At 39.8% G+C, this 16390-nt stretch overlaps 1 protein-coding gene across 1 annotated transcript in view; it reads right to left on the reverse strand.

The window, feature by feature from the left end:
- Window positions 1-16390, reverse strand: part of mpped1 (metallophosphoesterase domain containing 1) — a 94650-nt gene that overhangs the window by 48928 nt on the left and 29332 nt on the right. The window contains exon 4 of the mRNA XM_031288256.2: window positions 9947-10172. Within this exon, the coding sequence (XP_031144116.1) occupies window positions 9947-10172 (226 nt within the window). The remainder of the gene's footprint in view (window positions 1-9946; window positions 10173-16390) is intronic.

A 16390-nucleotide genomic window follows, 5' to 3' on the forward strand; every position in this document is an offset into this window, starting at 1 on the left:
TAAATATTGTTGTTGTACGCTCACCAGGGGCGATTCTAGGATCAGAGCTTTAGGGGTCCCTGTTCCCTGTTAAAGATCTCTTATTTAGTCCTTACATGTACACGTACATTTGAACACATTACTCTGGTACTCAAATCACTTCATCGGCTCCCGGTGCAATACAGAATCACTTTCAAAATCCTGCTAATAGTCTATAAAGCACTTAATGGTTTAGCTCCTCAGTATATCTCTGACTTTCTCACTGATCACAACCCCTTCAGGCCTCTCAGGTTGGCATGGGCTGGTTAACGGTTTCCGCGGTTTGAAAAAGTCACGGTTTCAAAACCACTTAAATTTTCCTTCAAGGACAGAAAGTGCACTTTAGAAACCCCTGTCCCTGCCAGTGTGCAGTGTGTTTAAAAATAAAATACATTGTGTTCAATGGAAAAAGTGGTTTAATGACAGCTGTTTTAAGTGCTGCAGGAAATATACCTGACTGAAGAGAGCAATCGAGCAATTGACAATTTCTAATACTTCAGGTGTTAAGCTGTTATTATAAAAATGTGGTAGGGAGAGCATCCAAACACATGTTCATCTTATTATTCACCTTTACCACTTGTGTCCAGATGTTGTGGGAGGGTTAACAATCTAACTAATGATTTTGTCATGTCATAATCTAGTTTTGAGACCTTTATTGTGTTTATATTTTGCATATTCCTAACTTGATTTGTTTTTAGTCAAATAGCCACATGGCAAATTTGAGGCTAGTTAGTATCACACCGTAGAACAAGCTGTACACATTACAAGGTAAGGAGGAGGAATAGGGTCGATAGGGGCCTAGCAGCTTATTTTTGCCCAAGGCCTCATAATCTAGCCATGATTTGGTGCCAAAGTTAAAATGTTGGTATTGTGATAATGCTCTTCTACTGTTCTCTTTTCAACTTTATCTCTGCGTCTTTGAATCATTAAAATAATAATTTATTTGCTTTTTTATTTAGCTTCCACTTACATTGCTTTCTATTTTTCTACAACTCTTTGTGGACAGTCTGCTATGTGTGAGAGTAGTATGAGGGTGAGTATGTAAGTGGTTAGCTGGTGGTCCATGATCTTCTTTGTGTGTGTGTGTGTGTGTGTGTGTGTGTGTGTGTGTGTTTGTGTGTGTGTGTGTGTGTGTGTGTGTGTGTGTGTGTGTGTGTGTGTGTGAATTTGTATGGTCACACTTGTGTATTCCTATTTCTATTCATGCTTTGTTTTTAATGTCTATGCTTTTAAAGCACTTTGGGTTTACGTGTAATGAAAGGTGCTATACAAATAAAAATTGACATAGTACCTGGTCCCTGTTTTCAGTCCGAACCAAGGCCCAAGACCCCCAGACCCAGGTTTACTCCATATCAGGCTCTACATAATTTGATAATTTGTTTGAAATTTGCACATTTACATTACAAATATAATATCAAGCATGATGGGTCCTCCATCCCCCGTCTTCTGGCCTGTAGAGAGACTTTGTGTCAAAATCTAGTTTTATGACCTTCATTTTTTGTAGTTTATATATCGTGCTAATAGTTTTAAAAGTTGTGTAATCAAATTGTTTGAACTTTGTTCTCCTTGATTACTATTATTATCTCATTGTGTACTGTCAGGCTGAAACCAATAATTGTTTTCATTATCAATACATCCAACAACTATTTTCTAGAAAATGGATTGTCAGAAAATAGTTAATCATAAATCCCCAAATAATTTCTGTTGGTAGACCAATCAATTATAGAGTGTCTTGGGAATTACTGAAACTGCCATGTACAGCAGGGGGGGCAATAGAATAAAAATGCACATTTATTTTTTTGCCATACATCTGGCCATGAATGCACTTTTGAACATTTATGTTAATGTAAATTGTGAAGACTTTTTTTGTAGTTTAACCTTTGTGTTGTCTTACATCGACCATGAAATAAAACACTTGTTTTTGAAGTTTTTATCATTGTTTTTGTCACTTTTTTCCAAAAGAAATACACTTTTCCTAATGCTTTCCCAACGCTTTGTCTGTTTTTTCAACATTTTCGGCGCTTATTTCGACATTGCATATTTCTGATATTAAAAAACTTTGAAAATGGGTTAAATTTGACCCGAGGACAACACAAGGGTTAAGGAGGACAATGCCTCAATTCCAATGTGAGATATAAAGTAGATTCAGAAGACTGTATCACTGTAATAAAGAGAAGATGTTTCCACTCGTTTTCCTATTAGACATAAGTTTGTTCTTAATTGGCTGCTGATGAAAAAATTGCCCAGAGCAAGACGCTCATACTCATGGCTGTGTTTGCGCTCGCAGAGGAGCAGATCCATGAACGTGCAAAGCTGCGTGTCCCGGCCATGCAGCTCATTATTAATAATGACTCAGATGTAATCTGCCGAGGATGCCAGATTGATTTCGGCTGCCGAGAATCTTAGCTGCTAAATTATGAGTAAAGAGTAGTTCTGAGATCTCGAGCGTCCAAGAACTATGATACCAGCTGGTGAAACTAGTATGTACTTTCTGTGCGAATATCTCATTTCAAAAACTGTTTTTTTAAAAGCACTATTCCGTCCAATGATAGAAAGATGGAGCTCAATTTTTAATTAATAAATGAAAGACAGATAATACCTTATAATTCTATGCTAATAAAATGGAACAAAAATGCTGGAGTATCTCCATCTGAACTTGTCATTTACAGCAATCTGTGATGTCCTATAAAGTGAAGAAATCTGCAGCAGAAAACTTTACTTAACCCTCCTGTTGTCCTCGAGTCAAATTTGACCTGTTTTCAAAGTTTCCATATCAGAAATATGGCTTTCTTTTCAACCAAATTTCCTAAAAATAACATGGATGGTTCCATACGCTAATTGATGACCACTACGTTTATGGTCTACCCGGGAGAAAATCTGTGATCATCCATAAACATATGTTTCTCTGACCTTAACTATTGGTCAAGATAATTCCTAATTTCTGCTTATTTTACTCAATAATTAGGCGTAATTTCATGTAAATGAGATTTATTCACCATCAATTCCATAAAGAAGTGTAAAACTAGGGTAATAAGTTATGAAGTTGGCCAAAAAGATGTAACACAGAATTGGGTGATCATTTATAGGCTACTTCATGCTTTATAAACAGGCAAACCAAACTGGAGAACAAGTGCACAGTCGACGGGAAGACAATACGAGGGTTAAAATGTAAAATAATGACTGAAATAATGGATAATACACTGGAAACAACTACAAATCTCTTACCCCGCTGGCATCATTATTTATTCTTAGTCTGAGGAAAATAAGTCTTGCAGTAAAGGCTCACTGAGAGAGTCAACGCGAGACTTTTTCTTTGGTGGAGGACAAATGGTCGCCTAAATATAGCTACAGAACATTGTTCATCCTTGCTGGACTGTATTTGTTTAGCAAATAAATAAAAGCTTTTGCACACCCATACACGTCATTGATTTTCTTTTCTAAATTAGGTGTATACAATGGAGCGTTTATTCATTCCACTACATCAATATTGAGTTTGGCTCAGACTTGCCGGTGTGCCATAGTTCTAAAAAAAAAAAAAAAGGTTAACAGAGTCAGAAATCTTAGAACGCACTGTGATTTCCGTAGCAGTTGCAGTGTGTCTACATTACTCAAAATACTCAAATAAAATATATTTGTGGGCTCACATAAATACAGGGTGGGGGGAAATAAAGCACCTGTGCTGTAGACACTTAGAATATTAATCTGAGTCTGTCAGTAACAAAATGATCACTTTTGTAAACTTTTTGTAAATACAAGCTGCACAATTGCCTATTAACTTACTTGTAGCTCAGTTAATCAAACCGATGAAACCAGTGTTTGGAGCTGATATGCATTTACAATGAAAATGAAAATCTTTAAGTTAGAATTAACATTTCAGAATGTTACAAACTCCAACACAAAACTTTGTTTAGATGCTTTAAGCAATTATTTAATAAATGAGAAACTTTCAACATACTACACAGTAAAAGATAGTCCAATAGTGTTGTGGGCGGGACATAAAGTCAGACACTGTGGTGCGTGAAACAGAAGCAGAGGGACAGACACAGAGCTGTAGCTGAGCCAAGGTAGTGCACTTTTTAATTAATTAACTGTATCTGTTATCAGGCAAATAAAATGCAGATACAGATACTCTGCAAACACAAAACATCCCGATAATCGGCAGGGCCAATAATCGGTCTATCTCTTCACCAGAGGACATAAATATCACCATAAGAAGCATTATAATGCAGCGTGATCTGCTGTGAGTCAGGGAATTTGATTCCCCTGTATGTCCTGATGATACAGGATGACATCATCAAAACTGTTCAATCCATGAATTACTTGTCAATCTGTATGACTTCATGTACAACACCTCATGCGCATGCTTTCCTCTTTTCTTGTATGTGTGTGTTGCAGGTTTTCTTCAATGACAGGGGCTGCAAGTTCTGTGCATGTGGGATCACTAAGGTTTATACCCATGCATCCTACAATCCTACTTACTTTCCCCCTCAGACTGAAACATGCACGGGAGTTTCCCTTCCATGTACCTTTAGCTCTCAGACAGAGGGTGGCTGTGCGCTACGTCCGTGACAGATGACTTGCAAACTCACATTAGCGTCAGGAGGAAGAAGTGGAGCAGAGCTCTCCACGCCATCCCCTCGCTCCGCCGATGCATGCAGTGACAAATTTGGAGAGTTTGAGGAGAATGGAAGCAAGCACAATCAAATTTAGGCTGGGATGGGTGTGGGGTTAGGATGGGGATATGTGTTAAGAAATGGATATGTTTGTGGGTAACAATAACTAACCCTAACCCCTAACCCTAACCCTTGAAGGTATCTACATAAGAGTGACATGAACCCTAACCCCTAACCCTAACTTGTCATGACAAAAACTGAATGACACTTAATGACAGAAGCGTTATGTCATAAATGTTTATGACTTGTTTATAATGTTTATGACATGTTCATGACAGTGTCATGTCACTCCTATGTAGATACCTTCAAGTAAAGTGTAACCTGTTTGGGTGTGTGTGTGTGTGTGTGTGTGTGTGTGTGTGTGTGTGTGTGTGTGTGAGCAATCCAGGCGTGGGATGGACTGGAAGAGCCTGCTGAAAAGCATTCAGCATCAAAATACTTCCGTGGAGAAGAGCGAGGGGGAGAGAGAGAGAGAGAGAGAGAGCGAGGAGAGAGAGAGAGAGAGAGAGAGAGAGAGAGAGAGAGAGAGAGAGAGAGAGAGAGAGAGAGAGAGAGAGCGAGAGAGAGAGAGAATGAAAGGAGAGTATGAAGCTGTGAGGGATGCAGATGGATATATTGATGGTGGAGCAAAAAGACACAGGAAGTGATGAAGACAGGGGCAGACAACAAGGATGGAGAATGTGATGAGGTGACAGACAGAAATGAAGAAACAGAGCCAATCAGAAAACAGGAAATGGGATAAGAGACAATAGATAGATCAGAGATATTCAACAGGGAGTCCGTGATCCCTAGGGGGTCCTCGGAGTTAGTGCAGAGGGGGGGCCGCAAAAATTATGTAATCTTTATTCAAAAATTAAAATACGTCTGAAAATATACAATGATATGAATCCAGCAAATATATATTGTCCTATTGTGAAAAAAAAACACATTTAATTTACACATTGAAGATAAGCTTACTGTAGGTAAAGTAGCCACTATGATAGCCATACAGTTAAGCTTAAGGATTGACTGTGCCTTTCACATATATGTCTTGCATTAAAACATGATGTACACATTTAAAGTGATTCTCAATAATAATTCTTGCTTAATTCTTTCATTTGTTCTTTGTTTTCATTTTAAATTGTTATATGTTTTTCTTACTATGTCTGCAACTGTGATATTTGTGCTGCTGCCTGACTTGGCCAGGATACTCTTGAAAATAAGATTTTTAATTTCAATGAGTCTTTACTCCTGGTTGAATAAAGGTTAAATAAAATTTAAAAAAACATGAAATGTTGAAAGCTAAACCTAAATAGATTCAATAGGGGAATTAAAAGATTTGATACTTAAGTTGGATTTGATAAAAATGCTATCGAACTCTGATGATATCCAAGAAATTAATCATATTCTCAGAAAAGGGACAACTGCTTTTTACCATATATTATATACAATTGTGATTTCATCACATGACTGCCAAACTATTCGTATTTTTTTGGTTTCCATGGGTTAGGGTGCTGTGATTCATTTTTTTGTTTTGTTTAACAATACAGGACAGCTTACTTTAAAGTGAACAATGACATGGTAGAGTCTATGCAGTTCCAAATTTGAGGTACATATATGAGTATAATTGGATCTGTATTGAATACATTTCCTGGTGATAGTGGTTGTGGTGAGGGGGGGCAGGGTAGTGTAATCAACACTGTAAAGCAGCGTCAGGTTGGCATCGCCATGGTGACGGAAGGACTGGAACAAGCACTGTCCCGCTACTCCTGCCAGAGAGTGGAGCATGTGGAGGAGGTAGCTGCTGTGTGTGTGTCATCCATCTACATGCAGAGCCCATCAAATGATTGGGGAGGTGAGGGGCAGGAGTGGAAAAGGGTGCACAGATGAAGACAGAGTGGGAAGGAGGGAGTTTAGGGAACAGACGACTAAACTGATGGAGGAAGGAAAGGCACGAGGAAGTATATAGCAGATGGAGGGAAAGAAGAAGAAAGAGCAAAGGATAGAAGAAGGGATAATTGAAGGATGCAGGAAGGAGAGAAGGAGGAGGTAAGGTAGGAGGGAAGAGGGGAGCAGACAGTGCAGAGGGGGGGACACACAGAGCCAGCTGGAGCCCCTCTGCGCTGCAGAAACACACACACACACACACACACACACACTTTTGTTTGTCACCTCATGTGCCCATTACACCAGCCAGGGCCAGCCAGTGAATCTGAATAAAAAATTTCTTCCTAAATCTCCCTCTGTCTGTCTGTCTGTCTTTTTCCTCCATATCAATCACCACCTCTTCATTCTTTCCTACACCTCTTCTTTGTCCCACTTTTTTTTACTCTCTTCTTCTTTCCCTTCTTCCTGTCAGTCCACCTTAGGCAGCTCTCTGCAGTGGCTTGAGCAATAAACTCAGGGGAAGCTGCTATCACAGCAAACCAATTATCCTGCACTGGGGGCACGCACACATACACACACACACACCATAGACATTGCCCTTGGGAACCTGTCACTAAACACACACACACACACACACACACACACACAAAGAAGATCATGGACCACCAGCTAACCACTTACATACTCACCCTCATACTACTCACACACATAGCAGCCTGTCCACAAGGAGTTGCGTAAAAATAGAAAGCAATGTAAGTGGAAGCTAAATAAAAAAGCAAATAAATGATTATTTTAATGATTCAAAGACGCAGAGATAAAGTTGAAAAGAGAACAGTAGAAGAACATTATCACAATACCAACATTTTAACTTTGGCACCAAATCATGGCTAGATTATGAGGCCTTGGGCAAAAATAAGCTGCTAGGCCCCTATCGACCCTATTCCTCCTCCTTACCTTGTAATGTGTACAGCTTGTTCTACGGTGTGATACTACCTAGCCTCCAATTTGCCATGTGGCTATTTGACTAAAAACAAATCAAGTTAGGAATATGCAAAATATAAACACAATAAAGGTCTCAAAACTAGATTATGACATGACATAATCATTAGTTCGATTGTCTAGATCTCCCTACCACATTTTTATAATAACACCTGAAGTATTAGAAATTGTCAATTGCTCTCTTCAGTCATGTATATTTCCTGCAGCACTTAAAACAGCTGTCATTAAACCACTTCAGAAGAAGAACTACTTTGATGCAACTGTTACTGCAAACTATATGCCCATCGCAAATTTACCATTCCTCAGCAAAATTCTTGAAAAACAGTTTATTTCAGCTCAATAATTATCTGACATCAAACACACTAGCCATTTATCAATCAGGTTTTCAATCACACCATAGCACAGAAACAGCACTCATCAAAGTTGTGAACAATCTGCATATAAATACAGACGCTATCTGTTTTTGTGCTCCTTGATCTCAGTGCCACTTTTGATACTGTTGACCAGGAAAGTCTACTAAAGAGGTTAGAAAAATGGGTTGGCCTATTTGACCCAGTTTTAAACTGGTTAAAAACCTATCTGCAGGACCGGCAGTTTTTTGCGTCCATTGGAGACTTTGCCTCGGACAGAGTAGGTATTATGTGTGGGGTGCCCCAAGGTTCAATTCTTGGACACCTACTATTCAATTTGTATATGCTCCCACTCACACATCTTATACATAAACACAAAATGATGACCTAATGACCTAAATCCCATACATTTCCTGACTCAACGTATTGATGATATTCATCTTTGGATGTCAAAAAACTGCAATTGCAATTGAACAAAGACAAAACAGAAATACTCATCTTTGGTTTGATGGGTTAAGAGACAGACAATTGCACATCATCTCAGATCTCTGTCTCTGGAGAGCAAAAGTGAAGCTAGAAATCTGGGTGTAATCATTAAAATGAATAGAAATAGAAATTCATTTTTCAACTGCTTTTGTATTGCTATTTTGAAATTAATAAACAAACCTGGGAAAAAAAGAAGAAAAAAAATAGAAATTAATCCATGCAACAATAACAACAGACTACACTACTGTAATGGTTTATTCACCGGCCTCTCAAAATCAGTTGTGCAGCTACAGCTACAGCTAATTCAAAGTGCAGATGTGACGAACACGGATGTGTTCTAACCGTTACTTAAAAGACTTTAAAACTCTGGTACTTGTATACAAACTCTGAATGGTCTTGCACCTCCGTATATAAAAACATGCTAATTACACACAAACTAGCAAGGACCCTCAGGTCCACAGGCAGAGGTCCTTTAACTATTCCTCATAATAACAAAAGCAGGAGGGGCTGCCTTCTGTATTTATGCCCCAAGTAGATGGAACACACTGCCTGAGGACCTGAGAGAGACCCCCACACTGAACCATTTTAAAAGCAGGTTGTATTACATATCTTAGCATTTGTATACTCTGCAATGATTGTTATTATGCCATTTGTATGTAAAGCACATTGTGTTGCATTTTACTATGTACAGTATACAATGGTATATATATAAATAACGTTGACTGGATCTTGACATGTGTTACCTATATTTTGATGCTAGTTCAGCAAGTCAATTATGGATTATATGAAGGTAGAACATGCACACTGTTAATACTTGGCATCTAGATTCTGACCTCATCACTCCCCAGAAGGAAGCAACAAGCTCACTACAGCAGGGACGATATTAATAACCTCAAAAGGACAACACACAGCACAAAAACGCAGGTATAGTTTGAATTCAAACACAAATAATTGAATATAGGAAAAAGATCATTTTAAAAAGTTGGGGACTTTTGGTTTCACGCATGACATGGACATTTGCTCTTTAGACTACTCTTTACCATTGTCACTCTTTATACTACGTCATCTTACAACGCTGCGGTTGAGCAGTCTAATATTGACACGAATGGGTGATCCAGCCTACTATTAGATGATACCAGCCTACTGAGCCAACTAGGAGGTAGAGTTGGGCCACACAGCCTCACATCTACGGCAGTGATAACAACTTATAATGGCCATTCAATCAGCTGATAACATTCGAAGAAGGTGTTCGCAGCAAAAATTAAATTATGCAGTGCTACAAGACACAATCAGTACGTGCTGACCTTTAGAGAGAAATATTTGTTTACTTCTGTGATGATGTTCTTGAAATAAAAAAAAAAAATTGCTGCATCATAGTTGGGGCCACCAAAGTGCATCATTGAAATGCAAGGCCAAAATATTGCATAACACTGAGCATATGAGTGTTATTTTTATAGAAGCTGGTGAATAAATGTCACTTAAATGAAGTACTTTCTTCTGTACCTGCAGTAGGTGTTCGCTCTTGTGTGCATTGAAGTGGCAGTGGTTACTCACCAGGGGGCGCCATAGATCCTGAAGCCCCGTACGGTGACCTCGGAGTCCTGCAGGTAGATGCAGTTAGTGAGCAGCGACTGGACATTCTCGTAATTCTCTGGCTTCAACTTGGAGGCAGAGGGGAAGTAGTAGAAGTCCTGCTTGATCAGATCAGCCATAAACTCCTGGTCAAAGGTCAACTCGTGGTTTCCGGCAATTACTATCTTGATGTCGTAGGGCAGGGTACCTGGCATGGGAGGAGAGAGGGAAGTAAAAAGGTGAAAAGGAGAAAAGGGAATGACAAATGTGGGGAAGGAAGGCGGACAATAATGGGAGAAAAAGGTATGGAGAAGTAAGGAAAATGAAAGAGTGATTGGGGAATGACAAGGAGGACGTGGAGAGGAGGCAACATTTGATTATGAAGTACAAGCAAAACAAGAAAAAGGAAACGAAGGAAAGCGTGGTGGCAGACAGAGTGGGGGAAGGACAAGGAGGACAGGGAAAATCAGAGGACGATATGAAACCCATCCCAGACGGCTTGGCATTCACATTCGACATTGGCTTTCTCATTGTTTTCCCCTCCATTTCTAGCAAATCTGTACATCTGTCTTAGCTTCCCTCCATCAGTCAAGGTCTCAACCCACTGCACTGCTGTCTTCTGTTTATGGAAGCATAGCTGAACGTATCCGTCAGGGAATCTTTATCTGGAGGAATGATGAGGAGGGAAAGCAGAGTGATCATTGTGAAGTTTATGGCGCAGAATATTAAACATTTACCGACTATGGCAATTGCTTCTGCATCTTTCCTCCTTTCTCTCATCATCCTCCTCTAATCAAACACTGACTCCTTCCCTCCCCCCCCCCCATATTCTGTCTCAATGGCTTTAATTGGCTATTCAGAGCCTGGCACAGCAGGGCGCGCGATCGATCTGCGCCCATCAAACACAGCGGCGCACCGGCCTTTCACAAATCTACATGATGTTTTCAAAGCTCTGCTGAGGAAACGGAGAACCAACACTGATTGGTCTGCTTTGTCAGGTAGAGTGGCTGACGGCGAGTTCAATTACCATGGCTTCTTTTATTTTTATTACTGCTAGGGCGGCGCGGCATGCAGCTGAGCACATTGGTTTGTGTGTCACCATGTGTGTTTGTGAGTGACTTTCCATCGTGTGTGCGAGTTTGCATGCATCTGTGCATGAACATGTGTCATGTTAGTGAAAAGGAGTAATTAAACCGAGCTTTAGAAGAGGCTGACAGCCCGGCGACGGCTCTGTCATAACAGCCAATCACAGCCCGGTGACAGAAAGAGAGAAAGACTGGGGGGGATAGAGAGAGAGGGACAGGAAGGAGAGAGCGACAGAAATACTTTAGGAAACCCAAAAATCCTTGAGTGTGAAGGAGGAATAATAACAAGATGAAAGCAGCTGTCAAAGAGTGCCCATCTTTGCAGTTTGGGCTGCGGCCGCCCCCTCTCCCCCCAACCCAGCTCCCATTTGTTTGGCAGAAGGGCTTGTGTTTAGTTGTCAAGCACAGACACCAAAATAGACCCGTAAATGAGGGGCTGCACCTCCACAAAGGCACACGGACACACACACACCACCGCACAATCAAAAGATATTTCCGATTGCTTTTCGTCAGACTTTGGCATTTGAAGTAACGTTCGCTCGATAGTCCATGGATATTAAAAAATAAAAATGTTATCATTATCTTTGATTAAATCCCTATTTGAGCTCACAGGACAACTGAGCGCCTGTATTTCTATCTCACACAAAGGATTGAAGGTAACGTGGCTGTCTTCTTACCAAAAATGCATTATATCATAACTGTGTTTCTGCACTGTGGGTCCTGAAGTCCCAATATTTACCTGTCTCTATTTTTTCCTCACAAATACACTGTATTGCCAGAGGAAATATAGAAATAGTCAAGTAAAAATTACACCTTTGGAACCATAGTGCAACTTTTGTTGGCTGCAAAAACTTGCACTGCACAAACTACTTGGAAAACTGTTTAACAATGTTCAGCTTTTTGTGCAGCTCCTAACACAGTGTACTGGTCATTTCAGTAATTCAAAAATCCTGCATGTGATATCTACCCATGCAAAATGTTTTGAGAAAACAACAAAGGTTTTAAGATATCCACTGACAAACTGTTTCCCTCTGAATAAAAATGTACAAATATACATTTGGATGAACTTTTATTCAACGGCAAATTAGCGTTTCAGGCTAACACAAACTGCAGCTGAAAGCCGTCCAGCTGTCAGCACTACTAGAAGGCTTTTACTGTGAAGCAGCTGCAGAGACGAGATGTAGAACATTTTTGTTTTAACACGGACTACTATTATTACTATTCATAGTTCTATTATCTTTATTGTTACTGTAATTGCCACTGTTCATCATGCCCACTGCTATAATTATTATGAATCATATTTCTATATATCTGTCTGTATCTCTCTTTCTGTCTCCCAACCGGCAGCGTCAGATGGCAGGCCGCCAAGACTCAGGTTGTGTCTGAGCTTTCTGTCTGTTAAAAGGATGTTTTTCCTCGCCACTGTCACACCAACTGCTTGCTGTTCAATAAAATTGAATTGATCCGGAGCTTTGATTCTCTGCCCGAACCTGATTTGTCTGGGCTGTTATTTCTCAAAATTCCTGGCTCAGCTTCATGCAAATTTCCCCGTTGTTTTTTTAAAAATTATTATTATTTTTTATTTTTATTTTTTTAACTCTTATAGTCTATGGAATGTCATGAATATTGTATGGACTACGTAATGCTGTGTGTGACCGTTCTCTTCTGGATATCTATTCAACTTACTGTGCGTGGATAAAAAAAGCACACGGGTAGAGAATATCGACATTTGTCTATTGTCTTATTGATTTTTCACTGCTGTTCGAAAATCCAGTCTCTGGCAGCAGTTGCCTAGAACAGTCTTGTGGACAGTGAAGATTCAGGTTTTTAATCCAGCTCGGGTCCAAAACTGCTGCTGTAGTCCAGACTCAGTAAGATGGTCCTAATCTATTTAAACATTTTCTAATAGGATTTATCTTTTTATTGTTGTTGACTATAATATACCTGGATATACCAGATATTCTTATTAAAGGCCATTTAAAACTATCCCTAATTGATTTTTTTGTCCCCTTGGTGGCAGCAGAACAAGCTCTAAACACAACATTTACAGATTATCCCTGTATATGTTATTTGGAGTTGTGTTTCTGTCCCCCTGATGAATGTAAGTCTAATATTCACTCTGCTTTTAGCTCTGGTTTTGTCTCCACCAACTCCTGAGAAAAATGTCTGATTCTTTAGATGCCAATTGCTAAATTTGTGGACCAAAACAAAAAGAAAACTAATGAGTTGAACAATGCTGAAAAAAAAACTTTGTAAAAAGCCCCATAGATATGCTTTTAGCTCTGGTTTGGTCTCCACCAACTCCTGTGAAAAATGTATGATTCTTTTGCTGCCAAATGCCAAATTTGTGGATCAAAACTAAAAGAAAACTAATGAGCTGAACTATGCTAAAAAAAAAAAAAAACCTTTGTAAAATAAAAGTCCAGTAACAATTCTTTGTGATTTTGTCAATATGAACAACCCTTTTCACATTACACTTCAACATTTGAGCCTTTTGTTTATACACAAATATTAATAGTGCAGTTTTAAGAATAAGTTGCATTTATCACACAGCCATCTCAGGCTGGGAATATCCAAGGTCGGTGCTCAAAGCATGTACAAATCTTGTTTAATTGCATCTTATATGCCTGACAAAATGCTACACATTTATCAGACAACACATATTTTCTCTGCAGCCTTAATGACGACTGTACTAGTTTCTGGGGAAAAAAGCTCATCAGGAAAGGAGCCAAGGAGCTGCATTGGAGCGCATATCCACCTTGTTTAGCTTGTTGTTTCAGTCTTTGAAGACTGGAGCTGCCTGAGTGTGAAGTGATCTGAAACTACATCTACAACAAAAATGCAAAGTATATATAAAGGAGAAGCCTTTAGTCTTAAAACAAAACAAAAGTCAGGGATATTATCTTAGGGGGACCTATCTCCACAGCGCTGCAGAAGAAGGTATGGCCCTTCCACATACCATTCATTGATTGATAAACATGCTGTGGTTTTTTTGGCATTTCTTTAAACCAGGGGTCTTCAACAATTTTTAAGCCAAGGACCCTTAACTAAAAGAGAGACGGAGCAGGGACCCCCTACTACACATATTGTAAAAAATTAATTTTCATATTAAACTTGGCCTACAATAATGTGTGGGGTTGCCTAAAGCCTTTATACATACCTTTTTTTGCTTAGAATACTAAGCTATTAAAATAATAATTGTTGGAATGATTTTATACATCATGTTTTAATGTTTAACATACATGTGACAAAGTAATTACTTAGGATCAACTGTATCTGTGGATGACTACCTTAGTGACTACCTTACCTATAGGCCAGAAAGCCTATCATCAATGGTTTTTTTTCACAAATAGGCTGATTTATATTTGCTAATAATAAGTTGGATTCATGTTAAGACATTTTAGTTTTTTGAAAAAAGGACAACCTAGGGGTCCCGGACCCCCTGTTGAAGATCTTTGCTTTAAACAAATCCAAATGTCTTGGGCGGCGCTAAGTGGCGTACGGAGCCATGTTGCTGCTGCAAAACAGCCTCAGGAAGGAACTTGTTTTGGTGGAACATGTGAACGTTCAAAAGTAGTTTTAGTCGTGCAACAGAAAACTCAGATTGGACAGATAGTCTAGCTAGCTGTCTGGATTTACCCTGCAGAGATCTGAGGAGCAGTTAACCATAGTCCTCATAGTTTAGAACGGCAACATAAAGAAAGCGGAAGTTGACGGACATCCGGCCGAAAATGAGGGACACCCGGGCGGAACTGTAACTATCCCATGTATGAAACTAGACTATCTCAGGGGTGGCACATTCACATCCAACATTATAACCTTGTCTACCTTCATCTGCAAATGAACATAAAGAAATGTAATGATTCAAAGGGAATCTACCACAGTGATGATCAAAGACAGACAAGTTGAGGAAGAATGAAAGCTGCTTTGGGTGAGATCATCAGCTAAATGACTAAAATGCAAACATCAACAATAAGTAAGGGGAATGAATATACGGTTTGAGTGTCTATGTACGCGCGCGTGTGTGTGTGTGTGTGTGTGTGTGTGTGTGTGTGTGTGTGTGTGTGTGTGTGAGCCTGAGGAAGACAAACAGCGAGGCAACTCGGTGCTCATAAATTGTTTCGACAAATAAACGCTATCTGTGTCTCCTCAGGAATTCTGCAACATGAGCAGTTTTTCACCCATGAAGTTTGACAGCCAACTGTAGACTGAGCGAAATAAATCGCAGGGAGAAATATAAAACTCACACACACACACACACACACACACACACACACACACACACACACATACACACACACACGCTCTTATTTAGCAGAATTAAATTGCAATTTCATGGATGAATTTTTAGAAAGTTTCCCCCTGTAAAAAAAGCTGCAAAATGACAAGGTGTGAATACCAACTAGCTGAACACTACATAGTTAAATCTGACTAAAAGCAGCCAATGTGTGTGCATCTGTTTCAACTGCTGTCAATATATAAAAAATAAAAATACAAAGACAAAACAAAGAAATTCAACAATACCATCTCGTATTGTGTGTCCACAAAGAAAAAATCAATCACAAAAAGACAATTGCTGAATCAAATGAAAATAAATGTGTTGCTTCTGTGACAAAAGACCGAGGAAAAAAGGATGTGGGTGGAATTGTGTGAGTGCAGGGTGGGGGTGGGGGTGGGGGAGCATCTAAACATTTGGGCAGACATTCCCCCTCTTTGTCGCCCCGCCATCTTTTGTCTTTGAATTCAAAAGGCTGCTTTTGAGCAGCAAATACTTTCAATTTGTCTGTGAGGGAATCAGCGGCGGCGCAAGGAGGACGGCAACCTCCTCGTGTTCTGCCACATCCAGAAAATAACAAAAAGAGAGAAAGTGAAGAGTGCAAATGTTGGAGGAAAACACAGGACAGCGCAGGCTAAAAGCGAGGCTGCGTTAAGGAGTGGAAACAGCTGATCTATGTCTTTTCTTCTGCCCCTTCATCCCTTTAGTCCTCTCTGGTGCTTTCTCAATCCCTTCTCGCTCAGTGTCTTTGCTCTTTTGTCAAGTGCCTGCCGCCTCCAGTCAGACACATCCCAGATTTGCTGTCTTGTCGCCACTAAAACCTCCATCCTCCCACAACCTCCACAAGGCGGCCTGTGTAAACGTGTGTAAATGTGCCACATGCCGCCTGCAGGTATGTACATGATGCTGAGGGTCTGTGCATAATCATATTGTTTGTGTATTTTGACAGGTGAGTGTGTATTTGTGCGTGCGTGCGTGTGTGTGTGTGTGTGTGTGTGTGTGTGTGTGTGTGTGTGTGTGTGTGTGTGTGTGTGTGTGTGGACTTCCACCCCCGCCACAGGAAAT

Source organism: Sander lucioperca, chromosome 20 (genome assembly GCF_008315115.2).
Source record: "Sander lucioperca isolate FBNREF2018 chromosome 20, SLUC_FBN_1.2, whole genome shotgun sequence".
In the NCBI taxonomy this organism is placed as follows: Eukaryota; Metazoa; Chordata; class Actinopteri; order Perciformes; family Percidae; genus Sander; species Sander lucioperca.